Here is a 27867-nt window from a genome sequence, read left to right on the forward strand (position 1 = left end):
GGTTGGGGACTAATTTAGTCAAAAAAAGATAAAATAGGCTAAAAAGTTAATAACACAAGATATCATATTCAAACTATAATTATTTTACTTTTTCTCTCACAAAAATAAAAAAAATAAAAAAATCCAATCCAAACAAACTTTTCCATCAAAAAATAAAAATCCAATCCAAAAAATCCAATCAAAAAATTAAAATAATCATTTCACTTTTTCTCTCACAAAATATCATATTCAAACTATAATTAGTAGCCCTAGACATAGTCAAAAAGCCAAACCACTTCCCAAACGAAGCCTAAGAGCATCACCATCAAATTAGTTATTTTAATATTTTAACTAAAATAGTGAGTAAATCACTAAATTTCACCTCCATCAAACTATAACTATAAAGTTAGTCATTTTAATTTTGGTGGTTTTGATTCAACAAATGTAACTAGTGTTTTCATCAAGTCAAATATTAAAAAAATACTACTTTTCATATTTTGAAATTAATCATGTTCAATTTATAAAAAAATAATACTAAATTAAAATGAATAAAAAGAATATAGAAAAAGAATAGAGAGTTTGTTAGATAATGTATTTAAGAGCATTAGTATCAACCTCTTCAAAATTTTAGTCAAATTATAACTTAAAAAGCCATTCTTCTATTTTAGCTAGTCACCCCACTGCATCAAACTCTCCATTTTTAACTTAATGCTATTAAAATATTTGTTATTCTTTTTTTTTATAATTAAATTGATGAGCTATGAACAAAACAATTCTTATGTCTTACAAAAGGTAAAATTGGAGGAAATGTAATAAATAAATAAATAAATAATAGAAATAATAAATAATTACTGTTGACCGGTTGACCGGCCAGACGTCCGGCTAGCTAGACTTCCGGGCGGACGTTCGATAATGCACAACTAGTGATGAACAGTGCCTCGTTTGTTGTAGCGATGTACTGTAGCACTCGTATATTAACGATAAACAGTAGCGAGACTGATGCAGACCATTTTTATGAACAGTACCACTAATCTAGCTAAAAAATGAGTTTAGCTAACTTGATACGGATGCTCTAAGAAAGTGTATAGTCAAAATAGAAAAAGTAACTTTCAAGTTAAAATATAGTAAACTTTTAATTAATTTGATGGAGATGCTTTAAAATATGATCGTTTTCAATTCCTTAATACTGTATTTAGTTGGAGGGATTTTGAGAAAGATTTGAAAAGGAAAAGAGAAATGGTGTGTGAAACGAGTTGAGATATAGATATATTTTATTCACATTTTATATACTTTTTTTTATTTTTCATTTTAAATCCCTCCTTAAATTTTCCAATCAAATGCAAAGTAAACGAACCAGATTGGGTCCAAAACCAAAACTAAAACCAAAACCAAAACCCAAACCCAAACCCAAAAGCCATTGATGTGGGCTCGGGAAAAGGCTGGTCCATCTACCCGGGTCCAAAACAAAACCCATAAAGCAGCTTATAGAGCATAACTAGGGTGTACAATTAGGGCTTTATTATTACTTCAACCACTCTCTAGTCCTCGCTCTCGTCTCCATCTTCCAAATCCAAGCCCACAGGTCTCTCTCTCTCTCTCTCTCTTCATTAAAGCTTTCTATGTGCTTGTCGATTACATTGAGCGGATTTTTCTATGATACATGAAGGTGGTTTTCATATATCATACATAAATAATTTTGGACCATTAGATATAAAAGTAAACTAAATCTAACTATTGATTGATAATAATAAAACCAGGTTAAGAAATCTAGGTAGTTTCGTAAAAAATAAGGTAATTTTTAATGGTTTTGAAACCAAAAAGTGGTTTTTAACTTACCACAATAACTAAGTATACTTATTATTTGATGTGATTATACTTACTATTATTAATAACTATACTTACCATTCAATTATTGATAAAATACACTTAACCTGCTATTCAGGTAACAGGTAAACTTAAAAAATTAAGTTATAATAAATTTTCAAAATCTCTAAAATAAATATAAAATTTATAAAATAGAATTTAAGAAAAAAATAAACAAAATAAATTTGAATTCTAAACATTTTATTATAATTTATTACATTTTATGAAATATGATTTTTTATTTATTTATCTACTTAATAGCAATAAATGAAACCTAATTTCCTTTTCATTTATTACACTTGAAAATAATAAATGCAATTAATAAGAAATATAAGTAATAAAATATAGAAAAAATTATAATTTATTTGAGGGTTCCATGAACAAAATTTTATGTTTATTTTGAAGATTTAAAAATAAGATTGTTGTTGATTTGGAACTCCTTAGGTAAGAATCTATGTCTCTATCGTCTCTATCTCTTTTTTTACATTAACTTTCCATGATATTTTGAATTTATAAATTTTAATATTCTGTTGGAACAACATTTCACCTAGTTAAAAGAAAAATTATGAGATTTAAGTAGTAAAAAAAAAAAAAATCAAGTTTGATGAAATAGTAAGTGCAATCTTAAGTTTAATTTAAATAATTAATTAATCAAGTCTACTAAAATAGTAAGTAGAGTCCCATTGAGTAGTAAGTATTGTTTAAATGATGAGTCAAGTTTGATAAAGTAGTAAGTAGAGTCTAATTGAGTAGTAAGTGTTATTTAAGTGATGAGTCAAGTTTAATAAAGTAGTAAGTAGAGTCTCATTGAGTAGTAAGTGTTATTTAAATGAGTAGTAAGTCAAGTCTAATAAAATAATAAGTAGAGTCTCACTGAGTAGTAAATGTGGTTTAAATGAGTGGTAAGTAAGTCTGATAAAATAGTAAGTATGGTTTAAATGAGTGTTTTTCAATTTATTACAACAACAAAACACATTTACTACTTGATATAGTTGTAATTATTCCACATAACTACACTTACCATTCAAACATTAATAAAATGCACCTAACCTCTAAAATAAATATAAAATTTATAAACTAGAATGTAAACAAAAAAAATATATATATACAAAATAAATATGAAATTTATAAATTTTATTATAATTTTTTACATTTTATGGAATATGATTTTTTTTTTATTTATGTACTTAATGGCAATGAATGGCAATAAATGAAACCTAGTATCTTTTTCATCTACCACAATAAATGCAATTAATGAGAAATATGATTAGCAAAATATAGAAAAATTTCAAATTCATTTGAGGATTCCATAAACAAAATTTGATGTTCATTTCTAACATTTTCGAAGATTTTAAGATAAAATTGTTGTTGATTTGGAACTCCTTAGGTAAGTCTCTCTCTTTTTACTTTCACTTCCATTATATTTTGAATTTATAAATTTTTATGTTTTGTTGGAACAACATTTCACCTAATTAAAAGAAAAATTATGAGATTCAAGTAGTAAGGGGAAAAAAAAAAATCAAATTTGATGAAATAGTAAATGTAGTCTTAAGTTTAGTTTAAATGATTGATAAGTCAAGGATGTTCATTTCTAAAACTTTTGGAGATTTTAAGATAAAATTGTTATTGATTTGGAACTTCTTAGGTAAGTTTCTCTCTTTTTACTTTCACTTCCATTATATTTTGAATTTATAAATTTTTATGTTTTGTTGGAATAATATTTCAGTTAGTTAAAAGAAAAATTTCGAGATTCAAGTGGTAAGAAAAAAAAAAATCAAGTTTGATGAAATAGTAAATGTAGTCTTAAATTTAGTTTAAATGATTGATAAGTCAAGTCTAATAAAGCAGTAAGTAGAGTCTCATTGAGTAAGTATTGTTTAAATGAGTGATAAGTCAAGTTTGATAAAGTAGTAAGTATAATCTTATTGAGTAGTAAGTGTGGCTTAAATGAGTAGTAAATCAAGTCTGATAAAGTAGTAAGGATAGTCTCATTGAGTAGTAAGTGTAATTCAAGTGAGTGGTAAGTCAAGTCTGATAAAGTAGTAAATATGGTTTAAATGAGTTGTAAGTCAAATATTGAGTAGTAGGTATGGTTTAAATAAGTGGTAAGTCAAGTCTGATAAAATAGTAAGTACAGTCTCATTGACTAGTAAGTATGGTTTAAATGGCTGATAAGTCAAGTTTGATAAAGTAGTAAGTAGAGTCTCATTGAGTAGTAAGTGTAATTCTGATAGAGTAGTAAGTGTGGTTTAAATGAGTTAAATCTGATAAAATAATAAGTAAAGTCTTATTAAGTAGTAAGTGTTGTTTAAATGACTGATAAGTCAAGTTTGATAAAGTAGTAAGTAGAGTCTCATTGAATAGTAAATGTGATTCAAATGAGCGGTAAGTCAAGTCTAATAAAGTAGTAAGTATGGTTTAAATGAGTGGTGAGTCAAGTCCGATGAAATAGTAAGTACAGTCTCATTGACTAGTAAGTGTGGTTTAAATGGATGATAAGTCAAGTTTGATAAAGTAGTAAGTAGAGTCCCATTGAGTAGTAAGTGTAATTCTGATAGAGTAGTAAGTACAGTCCCATTGAGTAGTAAGTGCGGTTTAAATGAGTTAAGTCTGATAAAATAATAAGTAAAGTCTTATTAAGTAGTAAGTGTTGTTTAAATGACTGATAAGTCAAGTTTGATAAAGTAGTAAGTAGAGTCTCATTGAATAGTAAATGTGATTCAAATGAGCGGTAAGTCAAGTCTAATAAAGTAGTAAGTATGGTTTAAATGAGTGGTGAGTCAAGTCTGATGAAATAGTAAGTACAGTCTCATTGACTAGTAAGTGTGGTTTAAATGGATGATAAGTCAAGTTTGATAAAGTAGTAAGTAGAGTCCCATTGAGTAGTAAGTGTAATTCTGATAGAGTAGTAAGTACAGTCTCATTGACTAGTAAGTGTGGTTTAAATGGATGATAAGTCAAGTTTAATAAAGTAGTAAGTAGAGTCTCATTGAGTAGTAAGTGTAATTCTAATAAAGTAGTAAGTACAGTCTCATTGAGTAGTAAGTGTGGTTTAAATGAGTTTAATTATCATTCAAAAACACAACACTTGCCATTCATTCTCATTCTACTAGCAACTCTTTGTGACTCAACTTACCACTTACCATCTATTTTACCACCTAGTATTTTACTTACCATTTTCTACTTGCTTTTTCTTAATTAATTTGTTTATGCTTATTGCAGATGGAAGACAACACTGAGCAAAACAAGAATAACATTATATATGAACTAGTTGATGATGACGGTAATGATGGTGAGTATAATATTCATAACGAAGATAATATCGTCAATTGTAATAATATTCCAACCGAAAGAGATATTAAGCGTCTAGATGAATTAACTGAAAAGGATGTGTTTGAAATGACATTTGATTCAGAAGAAAACGGAGAAAGATTTTATAATTCGTATGCTAAGGTAAAAGGCTTTAGTATTCGAAGGGATCAATTGTATAAGGACAAGAATAATATGGTTATATCAAGGAGTTGGGTATGTTCAAAAGAAGGATATAGACAATCCAAATACCTTGAGGTTGAAGAACGTAAAAGAGAACCAAAACAATTAACTAGAGTTGGTTGTCGTGCTTGTTTTCGTATCAAATACAATCGGAGTACTTCCAAATATGAAGTGAATGAATTTTTCAAGGAGCACAATCATTCCATGATAGGGCCTCTTGGTGTTCAATTTCTTCGCTCACACCGGAATGTTACGAGTGCCGACAAGGCACAAGGCAATGCAATGCATCATATTGGTATGAGGACAAGCCACATTATGGACTTTGCTGCACAACAAGCAGGTGGTTATGAGAATGTTAGGTTCATACAGAAGGACATGTACAACCATTTTTGGACTGAGCGTAGAGTGCAAGTTGTCGATGGTGACGCAGAAGGTGCTTTGGCTTACTTATGTGGTAAAGAAGAGCAAGATCCAATGTTTTATTATAAATATGATGTAGATGAAGAAAATCGATTAAATAATTTGTTTTGGACTGATGGTGGATCTCAAACAGATTATCTGTATTTTGGTGATGTGTTGATGTTTGATACTACGTATCGGACAAATGCGTACAACAAACCTTTTGTGATACTACAAGGTGTGAGCAACCACTTTCAAACGACTGTTTTTGGGTGTGCACTGTTAGCTTCCGAGACAGTAGAGACATACATATGGGTGTTAGAGAAATTTCTTGATGCGATGGATCACAAGATGCCTCTGTCCGTAATCACTGACGGGGATAAGGCCATGTGTAGAGCAATCAAAACAGTTATGCCTACTACTCGACATCGATAATGTAAATGGCATCTTAAAATGAATGCTCTTTCCAATATCCACACAAAGGGATTTCTTCATAGCTTTGAAAAATGCATGTCAATGCAATGTACACAAGAAATGTTTGAATTAGAGTGGAAGAACCTTGTAGACAAGTATGGCCTTCATAATAACAAGTGGATTGTAGATGTATATTGCAAGCGTACTCTATGGGCTGAAGCATACCTCCACGGACATTTCTTTGCTGGTGCAAAAAGCACGCAACGTTGTGAGAGTATGAATGCATTTTTGAATCGATTCCTAAAGGTGCGCCTAAGGCTCTTTGAATTTGTAAGGGCATATGATAGAGCACTTGCAAGACTTCGCCATAACGAAGCTAAGGCACAATCCGAAACTGAGAATACCACTCCTATTCTTTCTACAGGTATGAAAAGGATTGAAAGACATGCAGCTGATATATTTACTCGTGCCATATTTTTCAAATTTCGCGAACAAATAAAATCCGAGCAAGTGTTATTTATGTCAGGAAAAACTGATATAGAAGATATTCACGTATACTATTTGTCTATGTATACACATTCGGAATCCACATGGAATGTACAATATCGACCAAGTGATCATGCCATGAAATGTTCTTGTTTGTATTTTGAATCATGTGGAATTCCTTGTTCCCATATGGTATCAATCATGAAAATGGAGCATTTGAAAGAAATTCCCTCTAGCTGTATATTACAAAGGTGGACAAAAAATGTCAAGTCTTCCACTTTACTTGGTAAGACCCCTTTTCCAGAATGGGTTACGCAAACAACACGGTTTGGTGCATTGTCAAGTGCATGTACTGAGATGTGCTATTATGCTTCGCACTTAACCAATGGATACGAAGAAGCTAGGGATGCAGTGACAAAGTTAACATGTCGAATGAAAGATTTGTATGTCCAACATGTTGAAGGAAATGGAACAAAAGGAAAAGCCAATGTTGAAGGGACATGTTTACATTTTGGTGTTGGTGATCCTCCCTTTACAAAGACGAAGGGAAGTCGTTCTGTTGCAAATGATAAGTTTTCAAAGCCAAGAAAATGTGGTCATTGCAGGTATCTAACAATTTAATTTATCTAGTAAGTGTATTGAATTATAATTAAATTTATATCCTAAGTGTAATGTGTTTTGTTACAGAGGTACTGGTCATACGAGGAATAAGTGTCCAAAACTAGAAAATGAGAATATTGATTCTTTTCCTACACAAGATACTTATGTATCAGGGGCAAGCATGTTGCACCAAGAAGGTGGTTTCAATGTTGACCTTACTTTTACTAATAGTGACTACAATATAATGGGATATGGTTCCAATGGGCACTCTACTTTTGTTGGAACTGACTACAATATAATGGGATGCGATTCCAATATCTATCCTAACTTTGTGGTAATAATTTTTTATTTAACTTTTATTCACAAAATTTATGTTTCAGAATTTATTAATTATTAGTTACATTATGTAGGTACGTACATGCTCAGAAACTCCTGACAGCATTTATGGCCGTGTCGTAGGAGGGACAATTGACTTGTCAAAGTGATTGTAACAATCTTCGAGACAATCAAAGCAATCAGCCTTATATTTTGATTTTTTGTGTGGCATTACTCGTTTGTGTAAGGCTTATATTTATAAGGCATGTGACTTTTTATATGTATAAGACAAATGATAGTGTAAGACTTTTACTATTCTCAAACACAATACTTACCACTATGATTTCATTCATCATATTCATAACAACGTAATGGTAAGTAATGTAGTAAGTGGAGTCTATTTTAAGTAGTAGTAAGTAAGGTTTATTTGAGTGGTAAGTCAAACCCAACAAACTGGTAAATAGAGTCTTCGTGACTAGTAAGTATGATTGAATAAAATGGTAAGCCAAGAGTAATGAAATAGTAAGTGGAGTTTATTTGAGTGGTAGTAAGTAAAGTTTATTTGAATAGTAAATGAAATGTAAAAAGTTGTATGACTTATATCTATAAGGCAATGCTTACTAATTGTTCTTATGCTACTTACCATTCATCAACACAATAATTACCATTACGATTTTATTCACCATGTTCGTAACAACATAATGGTTTTCCACGAACACATAAACTATTTGGCAAATAGTTTACAAAGTCATCATCACTATCATCAGAGAAGTTTGAAATGTCTGGATCAGAAACTAGCAATGGATCTTCAATGATTGTTGTGATAGCATTGTCACAATCAAAATGAGATTTTTTCTTGGCATATTCAATGTAATGAAATCTATCCAATCTTTGTTGCATCTGTGTATTCTCTCTCTATAGCCTTGATATGACTGTTGCATCATCGCATGATTTGTTTCTGCATAGTTCAGCTGAACGTGCCCTTGGAACCCGTAGCCCATGCCATCGACAATATATCTCAAGTTCACAACGTTTTTCGAAGAGGTCTTGCCATTGCAAGTCGTTTCTGTCAACATTAACCCCATGTGGTGGATGATTGTAACGCCCTCAAATTCATAACCTTAAACCCATCAATTAAGAGATTCATTAACATATGAAATAACCATATTCTTCCATAACTTCAGAGTCTTATTACATAAGTATTACATGTTAACAACAAAAGCAAAATGCCCTACGGGCTTACAGCTTTCCAAGTTAACACTTGGTTACACAAAAAGGAGTACTAACTCATACACATTAAGCCCTTGGCTTGAATTTACATGTAATACAGCAAAAGTAAACCGACAAAAGTATGTCCGCCTCTAGCCTCCCAAGCTATGTCCTTGGAGGTGGCATGCTTCCTGTACCTGAAAATGATATTCCCATATAGGGTGAGCCACAGCCCAGTAGAAATACACTAAACCAACCATGAACAATGACTAAAATATTAGCAATTGATAGATGGCCAACACTGATACAATCACATAAATCACATATTTATGTCATACGACTTATGAGTCCAAGTTTCCTTTCATTTTCCCTTTTTCAACGGATAGGCATATAAGCACTACCCACATTCTCAACAGATATGTATAACAACAATATCCACAGATAAGCATATAAGCTATATCCACATTCTACAACAGATATGTATAACCACAATATCCACAGATAAGCATAAAAGCTATATCCACACATCACAAAGATAAGCATATAAGCTCTATCTTCACTTCTCTAGACAAGCATATGAGCTGTGTCTACGGAGTTCATCCCCTATCTTCTCCCAACACTATCCGGTTTAGAGGTACATCCCCTATCTTCCCCTAAACCGCGGAGTACATCCCCCATCTCCTCCTCTACACATAACGTATACAAACACATGGGTTCTATATACAATCACTCAATACACATAGTTAATGTATTCTATCAACCGTCAAGCTCCATGACACACATCATTGATTAGTTTCAGTTTGCCTAATCATCATGCATTGTCTACAACAATCACGACTATCCTCCACCGATAGCCCAAAGCAGTTATTTCTAAACAGAAAATAAATGCACAATGGATATTCAATCAACATTTCATTTCCTCATTCTTCACAATTAAATATCCCAATTAATTAAGCAATGTAATTAGGTCAATTCCCATAATTAACATTTCAACCCTTAGGTCCCATTTTCATCAATGATTTAACATTCATTCCATTTCTCTATGCCAAACATGCATCTATGCCAAACATGCATCTAGGTTTATTATGAGTAAAACCCCAACTTTTGTAAAATTACACAAAAGCCCCAAACTTTCACAAAATTACCAAACCAACCCCAACATCTCAAAATACCAAAATTTAAAGACAAAATCCATAGAGAGGAGTAGGATATCCCTACCTCGAAGTTTGAGCCAAAAAGGAGATGAAGACTCGAAGACCAACGTGCTCCAAATCCAAACTTTTTCAGATTAAAACAAAGCTCTCAATGCCCTCTATCTTTTTAACAAAGGCCCTAGGCTAGATTCACACTCTAGGGAGATCAATTCTTAGAGAGAGTGTAAGTTTAGAGAGAGAGAGTCTCGGATCTATGATTTGATCAAAAAAAGAAGATGAAAAAGTGATGTTCAAAACGCTACTGTCCGTTGATATAAAACACGCTCGCTCGAGCGAAGACTTGGTCGCTCGAGCGACCAGACACAGAAACTCTCGCTCGAGCCAAGGAACTCTCGCTCGAGCCAAAAACTCAGAAGTGCGCTCGAGCGAAAGAATGCTCGCTCGAGCCAACAACTTGAACCCTCAGGTCTGTAACCAGAAGCACGCTCGAGCGGCGAACCTCTCGCTCGAGCGAAGAACAAACCAGACCGCTCGAGCCAAGAAAAGCTCGCTCGAGCCAAGAAACACAACTCTCAGGTCCAGAACCAGACGCCATCGCTCGCTCGAGCGAAGCCACTCTGGCTCGACCCACCAGACACAGACTCAACTCTCGCTCGAGCGACAAACTCCTCGCTCGAGCGAAGGGCCAAAAATCTGGGCAGCAACACTAGGCTCCCAAACACAATCAACCTGAAACAAACCTGCCCAACACATCCTATAACTCAATATACAAAGTAAAGAGGATGCAAACAAGATAATAAACAACTACCAATATCCACAGACACATGTCCGGATCACTGTACAACAAGGGTAAACCCGGGATCGCTATAATGATCGTATGCATGACCAACAATTACATGACCCACATCTGATTGCCATGGATCATGCATGAAAAGAGGTTTATTATGGAAGTGACGTTTGGTTCCATACTATGTCTTTCCTAATGGATCAGTATAGGAACCTATTGTTGGAGGCGTTTGAAAATCATCATCACTACCATGACTAAATGTAGAGCTAGATGATGCAATATTTTCAGATTTTCGTTTAGGCATTTTGAGTACTTAGGCTTGTAGTGAAGTGTGATGTATACAAGTGAGGTTAAATAAGGGTGTCACACGTGATCTATTAGTATTATTTTAATCATTGTTAATAGTCACATGTGAATAGTCATATGTACTAATGTCATGTCAATCATGTTCAATCATTTGAATGGTCAATAGTCATATGTACTAGTGTCATGATCAATCATTTTCAGTAGTTACATGTGAATTATATGAGTCACATGTGAATAGTCAAAGAGTAATAAAGTAGTGAGTATAATTTATTTGAGTGGTAAGTTAAGTCTAATAAACTAGTAAGTTAAGTCTTTTTAACTAGTAAGTAAGATTGAATAAAATGGTAAGTAAAGAGTAATAAAGTAGTAAGTGGAGTTTATTTGAGTGGTAGTAAGTGAGGCTTATTTGAGTGATAAGTTAAGTCTAATAAACTAGTAAGTAGAGTCTTTTTAACTAGTAAGTAAGATTGAATAAAATGGTAAGTAAAGAGTAATAAAGTAGTAAGTAGAGTTTATTTGAGTGGTAGTAAGTGAGACTTATTTGAGTAGGAAAGTCTAATAAACTAGTAAGTAGAGTCTTTTTAAGCAGTAAGTATGGTTGAATAACATGGTAAGCAAAGAGTAATAAAGTAGTAAGTGAAATTTATTTGAGTGGTAGTAAGTGAGACTTATTTGAGTGGTAAGTTAAGTCTAATAAACTAGTAAGTAGAGTCTTTTTAAGTAGTAAGTATGGTTGAATAACATGGTAAGCAAAGAGTAATAAAGTAGTAAGTGAAATTTATTTGAGTGGTAGTAAGTGAGACTTATTTGAGTGGTAAGTTAAGTCTAATAAACTAGTAAGTAGAGTCTTTTTAACTAGTAAGTAAGATTGAATAAAATGGTAAGTAAAGAGTAATAAAGTAGTAAGTGGAGTTTATTTGAGTGGTAGTAAGTGAGACTTATTTGAGTAGTAAAGTCTAATAAACTTGTAAGTAGAGTCTTTTTAAGCAGTAAGTATGGTTGAATAACATGGTAAGCAAAGAGTAATAAAGTAGTAAGTGAAATTTATTTGAGTGGTAGTAAGTGAGACTTATTTGAGTGGTAAGTTAAGTCTAATAAACTAGTAAGTAGAGTCTTTTTAAGTAGTAAGTATGGTTGAATAACATGGTAAGCAAAGAGTAATAAAGTAGTAAGTGAAATTTATTTGAGTGGTAGCAAGTGAGACTTATTTGAGTGGTAAGTTAAGTCTAATAAACTAGTAAGTAGAGTCTTTTTTAACTAGTAAGTATGATTGAATAAAATAATAAGCAAAGAGTAATAAAGTAGTAAGTGGAATTTATTTGAGTGGTAGTAAGTGAAGCTTATTTGAGTTGTAAGTTAAGTCTAATAAACTTGTAAGTAGAGTCTTTTTAACTAGTAAGTATGATTGAATAAAATAGTAAGCAAAGAGTAATAAAGTAGTAAGTGGAATTTATTTGAGTGGTAGTAAGTGAAGCTTATTTGAGTTGTAAGTTAAGTCTAATAAACTTGTAAGTAGAGTGTTTTTAACTAGTAAGTATGATTGAATAAAATAGTAAGCAAAGAGTAATAAAGTAGTAAGTGAAATTTATTTGAGTGGTAGTAAGTGAAGCTTATTTGAGTTGTAAGTTAAGTCTAATAAACTTGTAAGTAGAGTCTTTTTAACTAGTAAGTATGGTTGAATAAAATGGTAAGTAAAGAATAATGAAATAGTAAGTGGAGTCATTGAAGTATAATAAAGTGGTAAGTCATAATTAATTCAAACCCTGCCCATGTACAATCCAAATCCAAATTACTAAAAAACGACAAAAATCATACGATTAAAATCCATTTGCTCTACATCCTCCCCAAAACAAATTCAGTTGAAATTCACGTAATTCAAGTATGAACATGCAACAACATCAATGATACATGACAATTATCTATCACAAGCCAATTCTATCACTCTTGACCCAATTTTATTGTTTGCATCTCGAACTAAGCCCAGTGCTAATCTTTGTCTAGCATCCCACGAGTCAAATTGAAGCAAACAAGCTTCGGAATCAATAAATTGCACCAATTCAAAATACTTGATGACGTGCATTCCACAATCATAGCCATTACTTTGTTGTGGAAGCCATTCAAGTGTTCTAATTGGAAACTCGGTAATTTTATTTGTATATGCATTCTTGTACTGAATTCCCAATAAGTCATGTAACACTTCAACCTGTTATTTACATAACTAATTAGTAGGAGAACATGCAATACAAAATACAAATAACGACATTGTACAAGGATGTATACCACTTTTTTTACTTGAGTTGGCCGAGTTCTACTTCTTCTTGATATATACGGATCAAGGATATATACCATTTGTTGTCGCATGTATACCACACACATATACCAATGTTCACCCGCATCATTAATTGGAATGTACACCTATATTAAATCAATAATCAGCACTATCATATTCATTAACATATTAAACAAAAGTAAACTGAGATAATAACAAATCAATACCCTTTCACATGATTCAATTTTTCCCGTGTACCGTTTTGTTCCAAAATAGGACTTGAGCATGTTTGGCTTATGAACCTTGTGTTGCAAAATATGTTGCTACAACTCATAAAAATTAGTATAAATATCAATAACACAAACTACGTAGTCAAATGCTTTTAATTGTAAAATGCATAAGTAAATTACCGAAAAATATGTAGGTAGATACCACGCCGAATATTTCGCATCTGGGATACGATCCTTTTGCTTTAATGTAAATTGCAAAGCAACTAAAGTAATTATCTAAGAAACAAAAACTCATCAATAAATGCAATTATCTTGTACATTATAAATTCATTTGAGCAATGGTTTACTACTTACTTATCCATCAAGCCAACAACCACGATCTAATGTCCATATGTTTTTGCGCGTTCCATGTTGAATATCAAAGTTAATAAGAATTTCACTATCATATTAATTAAGTGAAACATGTCAATGTGACAATATAAATACATGAAACATAAAAGAAAATATTTCTTGAAAGAAATAGAACCTTTCCTATTTACTACGATGAAACAAATAGTCTCTTATCAATTTATCCTCAACTGAAAGCGGTGGCAAATCAAATCCTTTCATGGGAGTTGGCATACTCAACAACTCAGAAATCTGTTTTTAACCAATCATTAATAACATTTTCATAAAGTATGTAATTGAATATTCTCCTAAAAATGAGTTTCTATAAGAAAACATAAGTATACCTTTCTCGAATGTTGTTCAGGAAACACAACAACTTGTTTATTTTTCATTGTAGCTTCCTGTATAACATAAATCAGTCGGTGACTAAGTTCATTTGTAATGAATTATTTTTAAAAAAATTGTTATGTGTACAAATATTATTTATTACCTCTTGTGCATATTTAGGCAACATGTCAAGTTGTTTGCTTGTTATATTATATTTCTACATAACACAAATAAATCAATAACTACTTTCAATTCTAACAACAAAACAAAACAAATAGTAATAATAATAATAATAATAATAATAATAATAATAATAATAATAATAATAATAATGTATCTTACCTTGCCAAGTTCAACATCATAGGGTGAAAGTATATGTTTGCTTTTTTTTTTCGTTTGCTTTCCCTCCTAAGCTTCATATGATAAGGCAAAACTGTTGAAGACTTGGCACCATCATCTACCGGAATTGACCTTTTTAAAATCACTTTTGGTAACTTTGGTTGTAGTAGCTCATGTTCACTAAAAAATGGTGCAAATGGAGATACGGACGATGTGAACTGATCACCTAATGGAATCTTAGGCAATCCCTCATTTTCTTGTTTGAGTTGTTTATCCATAGGAGACGTACGATCTTGGAAAGCATAAGGTGGGGGACTCCATTTGTCATCCAAGATATCTTCATTTTTCAATTGACAATCGATATCATGAGAGTGTTTCTCCTTCTCAATAGCCCATGACCCATTAGCTACTTTTGCAATTGCTATCAAAATCTCTTCTTTGGCAGATTCTATTGATTGACTGACACCAACGACTAAGTTATTTAAGTCTCCTCTCAAATCTTTCACTTCTTTTTCAACATTACTTAGCCGTGCATTTATGTTTGGCTCTACACTCACATCATTATCTTCAACAATAAAACCAACCTATTAAGAAAATAATAACAAACATGTTAAACGAATTCTTTAATTACAACACGCATACAAATTAAATTATATAACACATAAGATTACCTTCTTGTTGTTTTGGTATTGAAGTTTTTCTAACATGGAGATTCTCTTTTTAATCACCTCATCTGTCCAATATACTAAACGAGGTGCTTGTCTACTTGCACATGGACTAACAAAATCCACAGCAGGTGTCACATGCTCAATGTAGAATAACTACATGATATGGTTATGTAATGATTAGTAAGTTCAAGAATGCACTAAATAGACAATCATTTGTTTACCATGATTTAGAAACATACCATCAGAAAAAACAAGCAACCTCGAATTCCTCGTTGTCCCTTTCCTTCTCCTTTGTCCTTGTACTTTCGCACACCATCGACTAAAAAGTCTAAGACGAGTTTTGACCAATTTAACTTATGTAAAGAAGACATATCCTTCAAGGAATGGAGAAAACAACGATTTATTGACAACTCCGATGTAGGGCACAAAAGAGAACCTAGAATGTACAATACAAATCTTCCCTTAAAATCATCCCCGTCTACTTTCATATCAAACAACTCATTCCTTAAAGACCTCAATGAAATAGAACCACACTTCTTAACACCATACTTGTTCGACAACTCTTCAATATCAGTGTGGTCCCCATTTACGTTTATAATTGATCCCTTACAAGGAAGTCCTAATATGTGGCTTACATCAAATGGTGTTATAATTATTCTTTTACCATGAACGAATAAACACCGAGATGTATGATCAAAACAACCAACCAACCATTCACAGAGTTGTCGTGGCAATCTCGTGCATTTAAGCTCTAATAAACCTCCAAAGCCAATTGATTTGATAGCTTCTTTTTGTAATGGTTGAAGCAATTGTATTAACTCATAAACTGAGTTCAATGCTGTCCGAGTTGTCATGGTTAGCTAAACACAATAACAAAAAATACATTAGACCAAATTTAAATTCCAAAACATACTATGAAAATTTAATCATATATTAAAACACTACAATTAAAACATATTATTAATATCATTAATTTTTTGTAGTGTTCTTTCATTGTATTCTATAAATATTGTGTGTATATATATATATATATATTCTTTTAAGATTACTCACCCAAGTCCTAGTTATTCACTAATAGGACAATTAATCAAGCCTACATATCCCTCCATTCTATAAACAAAAACAATAACATAAATGGGGCCATCATGGGCTATCTTGCTTTAAAAAAAAAAAAAAAAAAGAAACAAAACAAAAAAATCACAAATGGGATCACATGAACTATATTGCTTTTAAAAATAAATGTAATAAAGCATATGGTCCCATATACACAATCTCCAAAGCAAACCGATAATAGATATATGACTATCATGGACTATCTTACTTCAAAAAAATAATAGAAATAAGACTTTAAAAAAAAAAAAAAAAACCACAAATGGGGCCACCATAAACTATCTTACTTTTAAAAATATAAACAACAAAGCATGAGATAATACAAAAAACTCAACCATTTATTGTCTAGCAAAAAGTGTCAAAGTCCCCATTACCCACCAATGGGACAATTTGTCAACCATTCATGTCCCTCCATTCCAAAAACAAACAAAGTGTATAAATGATAAAGAAAAAAATAAGAAAAAGAAACAAAAAAACATAAAAATTACAAATGGGACCACCATTACTTTAAAAAAAAATAAGTAACAAACCATATGAGACAACACAAAATTCATACCCACAAACAAACAAACAAACAAACAAATAAACTCCAAAACATATGAGACAACCATATACCTAGTATTCTAGAAAGATTTGGGGATTAAGAGAAAAATATAACATCATTTTTTAAAAGTGTAAGCAAATCGAATTAGGTGCAGTGACTTTCCATATCTATAGTCCATTCGAATTTAGGCTGATTGAGGAAAAACCATCTGCATCTATCCATTTAAACCATTAAAATCATTTATTTTGTGACAGATTAGTTGGTCAATTCGATTTTGATAGATCTTGTGGATATTTGTCCACCCCTAACTAAGAGGATTTTCACCTTTCTCCAATAGTGATTTTTGTTAATTTCATTTAATTAATCAGACATGTTGCTCGAAAATGAAAAATTACAAATGTCATAATATGATTTTTATTAATTAAAATAGTAACACTTAATATTTTTTAGTTAGTTTTGAAAGATAATTAGATAAGTATCACCTCAAAATGATGTGGAACATTGCTCAAAAATTACCAAATAACTTGTCAAATTAGAGAGGTGCACGATTAGATTTCAGAATAAATCAAAGATCAAATTATTATTTATGATTTTATAAAATTTAAAATCAAATCAAACTGAAGCATAAAACATTGCTATGCGACGGAAGTAACGTACCATTGCATATGTTGCGTCTTTTGTGACGTAATGGGTTACCCATTACTAAAAATATCATTTTTTATTATCTTCTTTTTTGCAATGGATTATTTCCATCGCAAAAAATTATATTTAGTGATGAAGTTTTTTACTATTGCAAAAGCTTGTTATTTGCCACGGTTTTTAAGTCGTCGCAAAAAATTCAATGTCATAAAGCCCCTTTTCTAGTAGTGAATGGGACAATTTGTCAACCATTCAAGTCCTTCCATTCCAAAAACAATTAGGTGCATAAATGATAAAGAACGGAAAAAAAAAAGAAAGAAAGAACATAAAAAATACATATGGACCATGAACCATCTTTACTTTAAAAAATAAGTAACACAACATATGAGACAACACAAAATTCATACCCATAACCAAACAAACTGCAAAGCATATGAGACAACCATATACCCAATATTCTAGAAAGATTTGGGGATTGAGGGAAAAAAAATGCCACCTCCAACCACATACTAAAAATTCAAAAAAATACCATACAAAAATAATTTTTTAAAAAAAATCAATATATATATATATGATTTTTACTCTATCCATCTACTTACCCATCTACGTTTGTCATTCATTTTCACTAAAAAAAAAAATCAGGAAAAAAAATGTTTAAAAAGCAGAGAAACCCAAAAAAAAAATAAAGTCAAATTACCCACCTACTTTTGTCTTTGATTTTGAACAAAAAAATCAGAAAGGAAAAAAAAAGGTTTCGAAAGTAGAGAAACCCAAAAAAATAAAGCCAACTCACCCACTTTTGTCTTTGATTTTTAAGACCAAAAAAAACAGGACCACTTCCAGATGATTTTGAACCCAAAAAAAATCAAAAAAAAAACAAAAAAGGAAGACTTGGGATTGCAATAATACAGTTGCATATTCACTCCAAAAGCCATGAACAAGTCGGAGGAAGCCATTGAACAAAAGAAAACCAGTTTAAAGGTTCCAAAAGGAAAAAAAAATGTTTAGAAAACAAACCCTTTTCTTCTTGTTCCTATCACAAGTAGCCATTGAACAGAGCTTCTGGTTTTGTCGAGGATCTTCAGGGCAAATGAGTGGCCAGAATCAAGGCGGGGTTGCGCCGGTGGTGGTGGAACAATGGGATCGAGGCGATGAGAGGCCGGTCAGGTGTGAGAGAGAAGGGCTTGTAGAAACCCTCACACAGTAGAGAGAGAGAGAAGAGAGTATAGAGATAGAAGAACACAGTAGAGAAAGAGAGAGAGAGAAGAGAGTACAGAGAAACAAGAAACAATACCAGTAGAGAGAGTGTATTGACCGGTGGTAACCAGTTTTTTTTTTTTAATTTATTTTTTAACTTGTTTTGGTTTTGGATGGTTAAGATTTAAAGATTTCAATCTAATGGTTCAAAATTATTTTCATGTATGGTACCCAAATACCACTTTTGGGTACCATAGTCGAACCCACATTGAGCAGATCTGTTTTTTTTTTTTTTTTTTTTTTCTGTGAATTGAGATTGATTTATGGTATAACAAATGAGCTGAAGAGTGTGTTTATTTGCTTGTATGGTTGAGTAGTGCAGGCATTGCTGAGTAGTGCTGCTCGAAGAGAGAGAGAGAGAGAGAGAGAGAGAGAGAGAAAATGGTGGAGAAGACGAAGGGAAGAAAGGAAGAGGTGGTGACTAGGGAGTACACCCTCAACGTCCACAAGCGAGTACACCATCAACTTCCACAAGCACTTGCCCAGCTGGTACTAATTTATCTATCTATATATGCATTATAGCTTGTTGATTCTATCTGTTACTATATAAAGTTTGATTCTTGGTAGTGTTGAATCAATTGGTTATGTAGTTGTGAAGGGTTATCTTAATTTTTGGTTAATTATATTATTGATAATGCTTTTTTAAATGTTTCAATAATCAGAATCATCTATTTGTTATAGTTCTTAGATTTAACATAAAATGTGAATCTATTGTGGCTCCTTATGTTTCTGAATCTATTTAGCCATGCCTTTGAGACCATAATTTGAAATTTACGGTAAAATAATTAATCCCTGAAAGCTCAATCTTAGTTGAGTACTTTACATTAGAGTGGATTCAAGGTGAGCAAGAGATACATTGCCCGCTTATTGAATATGTCAGTTTTCTTATGATCGTGATTTGATCGGTTTGGTTGAACAATTAATGTTCAGAATTAGTTTCGTCTGTTACAGTATTGTGCATTTTTTCCATGCAATATTGTACAGAGTTGTGTTAAAATCTGTATTCTTTTCATGCAATTGGTATTAGGGTTTTCAAAGTGGCTCTTTGATGTAACTAGCTTGTCTATGTGATGTAACTGAGTAATTTCTAAATTGTTAGCTCTGCATGACTTCACTAAATAAATATAAAGTAATTGGTGAGAGTTTAGTATTGGGAAATGGAGATGTCACTTCTGTTGATGCTGTTAACTGTAACCGTCCCCAAATACTTTTTAGCTCGCATCTTTGACAACCTTGTGCAATTGGCTGGATGATGCTATTTGTTCCCCAGCCCGCAGTTTCTGCTCTCAGGATGTACTGTTGACAGTTGGTGTATTTCCTAGTTTTTTATAGCAATCTTAGTTCAGATCGGGAACATGTGTAGGTTGTGAGATTGTTCAACCTTCATGTGGTTGGTTTAAGGTGGGGTCTCACATTTGGTGCTTTTTTTCATATGGAGACTGTTACATCACCCATGTAAACAGACTGTCATTATGATACACACCTTTGTTCCCTTTTATTACTGAAATTACAGCATTCCCTCCCTCACACTGTTTCTCTGCTTTTGTTTTTACCTGACTTCATAAAACCGTGCTTGGCAATGATGCATATACTAGTGAATTGCATGATGGGTCTTGTATTTAAAAGAAAAAAATTATCGTCTTTACTGCCTTTGCATCTTTTGATTAATGCTAAAAAGTGAACGAATCTTTATGATTCATGATTTGAATTCCAATTTGACAACTATGTTACCGTGTACATTTCTATCACATTTTTTTCATTTTGTTTGAGTAACTATAGAATGACTGAGATAACCTTGTACGACCACACGTATCAATTGTCTTTACATGGTTGACCTGTATTTTTTTATAGCAATCCCGGGTTTACCCTTGTTGTACAGTGATCCGGACATGTGTCCGTGGATGTTGGTAGTTGGTTATTATCGTGTTTACATTCCTTTTTCTTCATATTTGAGTTATAGGATGTGTTAGGCAGGTTTGTTACAGGTTGGTTGTGTTCGGGAGCCTAGTGTTGCTGCCCAGAATTTTGGACTTTCGCTCGAGCGAGGAGTTGGTCGCTCGAGCGAGAGTGGGGTTCGTGTTTGGTGGGTCGAGCCAGAGTGGCTCGCTCGAGCGAGCGGTTGCACCTGGTTCTGGACCTGAGAGCTGTCTTTCTTGGCTCGAGCGAGCTTCCTTCGCTCGAGCGGTCTGGATTTTTCTTCGCTCGATCGAGAACTTCTTGGCTCGAGCGAGAGTTTTCTGTGTCTGGTCGCTCGAGCGACCAGGCCTTCGCTCGAGCGAGCGTGTTTTATATCAGCGGACAGTAGCGATTTTAAACATCACTTTTTCACTTTCTTTTTGATCCAAAGCCTTAATCCGAGCCTCTCTCTCCCTACACTTACACTCTCTCTAAGATTTGATCTCCCTAGAGTGTGAATCTAGCCTAGGGCCTTTGTTAAAAAGATAGAGGGTGATGAGAGCTTCGATTTAATCTGAAAAAGTTTGGATTTGGAGCAAGTTGATCTTCGAGTCTTCATCTCCTTTTTGGCTAAAACTTCAAGGTAGGGATATCCTACTCCTCTCTATGGATTTTGTCTTTAAATTTTGGTATTTTGAGATGTTGGGCTTGGTTTGGTAATTTTGTGAAAGTTTGGGGCTTTTGTGTAATTTTACAAAAGTTGGGGTTTTATTCATAATAAACCTAGATGCATGTTTGGCATAGAAAAATGGAATGATTGTTGAATCATTGATGAAAATGGGACCTAAGGGTTGAAATGTTAATTATGGGAATTAACCTAATTACATTGTTTAATTAATTGGGATAATTAATTGAGAAGAATGAAGAAATGAAATGTTGATTGAATATCCATTGTGCATTTATTTTCTGTTTAGAAATAACTGCTTTGGGCTATCGGTGGAGGATAGTCGTGATTGTTGTAGACAATGCATGATGATTAGGCAAACTGAAACTAATGTGTTTGTATACGTTATGTGTAGAGGAGGAGATAGGGGATGTACTCCGCGGTTTAGGGGAAGATAGAGGATGTACCTCTAAACCGGATAGTGATGGGAGAAGATAGGGGATGAACTCCGTAGATACAGCTCATATGCTTGTCTAAAGAAGTGAAGATAGAGCTTATATGCTTATCTTTGTGATGTGTGGATATAGCCTTCATGCTTATCTGTGGATATTGTTGTTATACATATCTGTTATAGAATGTGGATATAGCTTATTTGCTTATCTGAGAATGTGGATATTGTTGTTATACATATCTGTTGAGCATGTGGGTAGTGCTTATATGCCTATCTGTTGAAAGAGGGGAAATGAAAAGTAATTGGGACTTGTAAGTCGTTTGACATAAATATATGATTTATGTGATTGTATCAGTGTTGGCCATCTATCAATTGCTAATATTTTAGGCATTGTTCATGGTTGGTTTAGTGTATTTCTACTGGGCTGTGGCTCACCCTATATGGGAATATCATTTTCAGGTGCAGGTAGCATGCCACCTCCAAGGACATAGCTGGGAGGCTAGAGGCAGGCATACTTTTGTTGCTTAACTTTTGATGTATTACATGTAACTTCAAGCCAAGGGCTTAATGTGTAAACGAGTTAGTACTCTTTTGTTGTAACCAAGTGTTAACTTGGAAAGCTGTAAGCCCGTAGGGCATTTTGTTATGATGTTAACATGTAATACTTATGTAATGGAACTCTAAGGAATAAAGGAATGTGGTTAGTTTATATGTAAATGCATGTCTTATTTGATGGGTTTAATGTTATTATTTTGAGGGCGTTACAACTTGGTATCAGAGCGTACCGGGTTCGAATACTTTGGGTACGTGGGAAGTGATTAGTATCACAATGGGTTTGTCTCGCTTGATAGAGACTTAGATGTAGTATCATATGCTATGTGCTTAATTGATAACATGCTTATGTGACTATGTGGGTATGGGATTTAGTTTCTAGGATGTTGATTGGATCCTTGGGTTTCTGGGAGTCTTGTTGGAAAAGCACTTGATCAATGCTGTTTCTAACCGGAACTCTAGTAACGCCTCGGGACTATCATTATCCGGAAATGAAATTCGTAAGTGCTTATGTGTTTATGTGATTATGTGGAGTGAATTACAGTTGTCCATGCATTAGGACGTGAGTGTTTAGTTTCGGCACATTTGTGAATGTGCTAACGTTCTGTGTTGCCTTTATTAGGATGTCAGGACGAGGAAGAGGAGCTAGGCGTGGTAGACCTGCGAGGCAGGAAGTACCGTTACCGGGTGAGATTCTGGCAGTGCAGGAGGGAGTTGGGCAGGCCAATGTGGCCGAGCCAGTGGGTCAGCAGGCTATGGGTGCCTTGGCCAGAGAGATAGCAGGAGCTTTGGGTATTCTTAGAGCTGGGAATCAGGCAGCTGAGACAGGGCCTTCTTTCTTAAAGAGGGAGTTCTTCCGGTCTAATCCGGATGAGTTTATCGGGGATCCGAAGGAGCCACTGAAGGCTGATGAGTGGTTAGAACAGATGAGTAAGACGTTCGAGATGCTTGGCATCGAGGACGGAGCACTGAAAGTGACCTTGGCATCCTTTCAGCTGAAGGGAGATGCGGGTCAATGGTGGAAGTACGAGAAGGCTCGTGTTGGTGGTACTTGGGAGGCGTTTATAAATGCTTTTCAGGAGAGGTTTTTGTCTGTAGCAGCTAGGGAGAAGCTGAGGGATCAGTTTAGCCGGCTTAAACAGCAGGGCTTGTCAGTGGCCGAGTTTGAGGCTACTTTTACCAGTCTGTCCAGGTTTGCACCGGAACTGGTGGCGTCTGAGGAACGCCGTTGCTATGAGTTTGAGCGGAAGTTGAGGCGGGGCCTCAAGTTGAGAGTTGGTGGGTCTTACATCCGAGAGTATAGACACCTAGTTGATGTTGCTGCTCATATGGAGATTATGATGCAGGAGGAGAAAGAAGAACAGAGGGGCTCCAAGAGGAGCCAGGATAGTCAGAGTGATGGCAGGAGACAGAAGGGTTATAACCCTCAGCAGTCTCAGGGAGCAGTCTCTAGATCGACCTTTCCAGTGCCGAGTGTAGGCTCGGGGAGAGGCAGTCAGGGGGAATTCACTTGTTACAAGTGTGGCCAGCTGGGTCACAAGGTTTCAGTTTTCCCGCAGAAGGGTGGGGGTCAGAAAGCTGCTTCTTCTTCAGCTAGACCGCAGAGTCAGAGTTTGGGCAGGGGGCAGCCCTTGACTTGTTATCAGTGTGGACAGCCTGGGCACTTGAAGAGGTTTTGCCCACAGTTGAGTGCCACTTCGGGAGCGTCTGGTTCTAGGCAGACGCAGGGTTTTCAGCCAGCTCAGTCTGTGCAGGCCTTGAGGGCCAATCCGGGAGTTTCGTCATCCCAGTCTGTGCAGCAGTCTTTTGCTTCGAGAGGTGAGCAGGTAGACCAGGGGCCTACGGGGCGCGTGTATGCTGTTACCGCGCAGGATTTAGTACCGGCTCCATCAGTAGTGAGAGGTACTTTTCTGTTTTGCAACTCAGTTGCTAATGTGTTGATAGACACGGGTGCATCTCATTCTTTTGTATCTGCTGCATTTGCATCTGTTTTGGAATTGGAGTTAGCACAGTTAGCATCTCCTATTTGTGTGGTATCGCCTTTGGGTGGTGAGTTGGTTCTGAAACAGGGTGTTAGAGGATGTGATATAGAGGTCGCCGACTATAGGCTTCCTTTTCCGTTTGTTGTCATGCCCATGAAGGGCTTTGATGTTATTTTGGGTATGGACTGGCTATCATCATACCGGGCTGTTATTGATTGCTACCGCCAGAGGGTCACGTTATGTACCTTGAGCGGGGAGTGGTTCCATTTCTTGGGAGACCGGGTTGGTAGTGTTTTGCCACCGGGGTATGATTCGCGAGGGCGAAGTGAGCTTAGTAGTCTACTTGCCAGCTTTGAGAGTGGTGAGAGTGGTGAGACCCAGCTTGTGTTGCCGAGGGTGGTTTGTGAGTATTCGGATGTTTTTCCCGAAGATCTTGTTAGTTTGCCACCTCACCGAGAGATAGAGTTCTCTATTGATTTAGTGTCTGGTACGGCGCCGATTTCTATGGCACCTTACCGTTTTGCTCCAGCAGAGTTGGTTGAGTTGAAAGTTCAGCTCCAGGAATTGCTCGATAAGGGCTTTGTTCGCCCTAGTGTTTCACCGTGGGGAGCGCCGGCCCTCTTTGTTAAAAAGAAAGATGGTGCCTTGAGATTGTGTATAGACTACCGGAAGTTGAATCGGGCTACGGTTAAGAATAAGTACCCTATGCCCCGTATAGATGATTTGTTTGACCAGTTGAAGGGTTCCCGTTGTTTCTCTAAAATAGACTTGAGATCGGGTTACCATCAGTTGAGGGTCAAGGAGGAAGATATTCCTAAGACGACATTCCGTACGCGGTATGGCCATTATGAGTTTCTGGTGATGCCATTCGGACTTACCAATGCACCGGCAGTCTTTATGGACTTGATGAACCGGGTTTTCCGGGAGTTCTTAGACCGATTTGTGGTCGTCTTTGTGGACGACATCCTTATCTATTCACCTTCAGAGGAGGAGCACGAGGAACACTTGAGAGTGGTGCTTGAGTTGCTTAGAGCCCATAAGCTGTATGCCAAGTTTGGGAAGTGTGAGTTCTGGCTGAGAGAAGTCAAATTCTTAGGCCACGTGGTATCCGGGGAAGGGGTGTCTGTTGATACATCCAAGGTTGAGGCAGTGCAAGATTGGGCACAGCCTAAGAGTGTGTTTGAGATCCGCAGTTTTCTGGGATTAGCTGGGTATTACCGTCGGTTTGTGAAAGATTTCTCCAGGTTAGCGTCACCGTTGACTAGACTGACTCGGAAGGGAGTCAAGTTTGTGTGGAGTGAGACTTGTGAAAAGTCGTTCCAAGAGCTGAAAGTTAGATTGACCACCGCTCCGGTGTTGATTATTCCGGAGAGAGGGTTGGGTTATGCGGTTTATTGTGATGCCTCACGAGAGGGTTTGGGTTGTGTGTTGATGCAAGTGGGGAAAATGGTAGCTTATGGTTCACGTCAGTTGAAAATACATGAGAAGAATTACCCCACACACGACCTAGAGTTAGCAGCAGTGATCTTTGCCTTGAAAATCTAGAGGCACTACCTTTATGGTGAGAGGTTCGAGGTATTCTCGGATCATAAGAGTTTGAAGTATCTGTTTACACAGAGAGACTTGAATTTGAGGCAGAGGAGGTGGATGGAGTTCATCGAGGATTATGATTTTGAGTTGCATTATCATCCGGGAAAGGCCAATGTTGTGGCCGATGCCCTTAGTAGGAAATCCATTAGTGATGTAGCTTGTATAGCCATCCGGGAATGGGAGATGTTGGGAGCACTTGGCGAGTTTGATTTGCTACTGGGCGAATCTGTTGAGGCTGCGGCCTTGTTTTCTGTTGTTGCGCAGCCTACACTTGTGATTAGAGTGTTAGAGGCACAGAGAGGTGACCTTGAGGTAGAATCCCTCCGAGAGAAGATCTCCAGTGGGAAAGTTGAGAAGGGTTTGACGGTGTATCCCGACCTGAGTGTGAGATACCGAGACCGTTTGTTTGTACCAGAGTCTTGCCGAGAGGAAGTACTCTGAGAGTTTCATCATTCGCGCCTCGCAGTGCATCCGGGAGGTACTAAGATGTATCAGGATTTGGGTCGCCAATTTTGGTGGCGGGGTATGAAGAGAGATGTGGCTGTTTTCGTATCAAAGTGCCTTACTTGCCAGCAAGTGAAGGCCGAGCATCAGAGGCCAGCGGGTTTGTTGCAACCCTTGCCTATTGCCGAGTGGAAGTGGGAGCATGTCACTATGGACTTCGTTGTAGGTCTTCCGAGGACTCAGCGGGGTAGTGATGCTATTTGGGTGGTTGTAGACCGGTTGACTAAGTCGGCGCACTTTATTCCTATGCGCGTGAGAGATTCGGTAGATCATCTTGCCGACTTGTATGTTCGGGACATAGTGAGATTGCACGGGGTCCCAGTGACGATCGTCTCAGATAGAGATCCTCGTTTTACTGCTAGGTTGTGGCAGAGTTTGCAGAGTGCCTTGGGCACTAAGTTGACCTTTAGTACGGCTTATCATCCTCAGACTGACGGGCAGTCCGAGCGTACTATTCAGATCCTCGAGGATATGCTTCGGGGTTGTGTCCTGGACTTCAGTGGGACGTGGGAGAGGCACTTACCTTTGGTAGAGTTTGCCTACAACAACAGTTTTCAGTCTAGCATCGGTATGGCACCGTTTGAGGCCTTGCATGGCCGACCGTGTAGGTCTCCAGTTTGTTGGGCCGAGGTGGGTGATGCACCTTTGTTGGGTCCGGAGTTGGTTAGGGAGACGACGGAGAAAGTTGAGCTTATCCGTAGGAGGCTTGTTACAGCCCAGAGTCGACAAAAGAGTTATGCCGACCGTAGGAGGAGGCCTTTGGCGTTTGAGGTAGGTGATCATGTCTTTCTGAAGATATCACCTAGGCGAGGTCTGATGAGGTTTGGGAAGAGTGGGAAGTTATCCCCTCGGTTTGTTGGTCCTTTTGAGATCCTTGAGAGGATAGGTGAGGTCGCTTATCGGTTAGCCTTACCGCCGCAGTTGTCCGGAGTGCATGACGTGTTTCATGTGAGTATACTTCGGAAGTATGAGCCAGATCCATCACATGTGCTGGATTGGACTGATTTAGAGGTAGATGAGGATGCCTCGTATGAGGAGAGACCGGTTCGGGTCTTGGATAGGCGGGATCAGGTCCTGCGTGGCAAGACCATTCCTTTGGTGAAAGTCTTGTGAAAACATCAGGGAGTGGAGGAAGCCACTTGGGAACGTGAGTTGGGAGTCCGTGAGAAATATCCGGACTTGTTTGTTGATGTGTGATCTTGTATTTAAATTTTACATTTTGTTGAACTTAAGAGCTTTTATATATGTCTTAAGTTGTGAAACATTGAAAATGTTTGGTTTATTGGAAGTATGTTTTGGGAACTTGCCTCATATGGGAGTTGAATGTAACATTATATGTGTTAAGTATATTGTTGAAATTGGAAAGATAGTGCATAATGTTGATGCATGTTGAAAATACATATGTTGTTTACATATTGTGATATGTCTCTTGTTAAAGGGATGGGATGACCGGT

General features: G+C 35.8%; 1 protein-coding gene and 1 long non-coding RNA gene across 2 annotated transcripts; one reads left to right on the forward strand and one right to left on the reverse strand.

The window, feature by feature from the left end:
- The first annotated feature begins 1244 nt into the window (after positions 1–1244).
- LOC114324073 (uncharacterized) lies at positions 1245–19508 on the forward strand. The gene is made up of 2 exons (XR_003651476.2): positions 1245–1561; positions 19092–19508. It is a non-coding gene; the product is annotated as an uncharacterized LOC114324073 (long non-coding RNA).
- LOC145806243 (uncharacterized) lies at positions 12920–17313 on the reverse strand. Its single transcript, XM_082902686.1, has 10 exons — positions 15464–17313; positions 15228–15377; positions 14652–15140; positions 14381–14434; positions 14235–14291; positions 14046–14142; positions 13684–13766; positions 13501–13596; positions 13351–13419; positions 12920–13207 (listed from the first exon to the last, which is right to left on the reverse strand). The coding sequence occupies exons 1-10, from the start codon at positions 16076–16078 to the stop codon at positions 12920–12922; spliced, it is 1998 nt and encodes a 665-aa protein (XP_082758812.1). The 5' UTR covers positions 16079–17313.
- Positions 19509–27867: the final 8359 nt, after the last annotated feature.

Source organism: Camellia sinensis, chromosome 13 (assembly GCF_055761805.1).
Source record: "Camellia sinensis isolate YWXY chromosome 13, ASM5576180v1, whole genome shotgun sequence".
NCBI classification, from domain to species: Eukaryota; Viridiplantae; Streptophyta; class Magnoliopsida; order Ericales; family Theaceae; genus Camellia; species Camellia sinensis.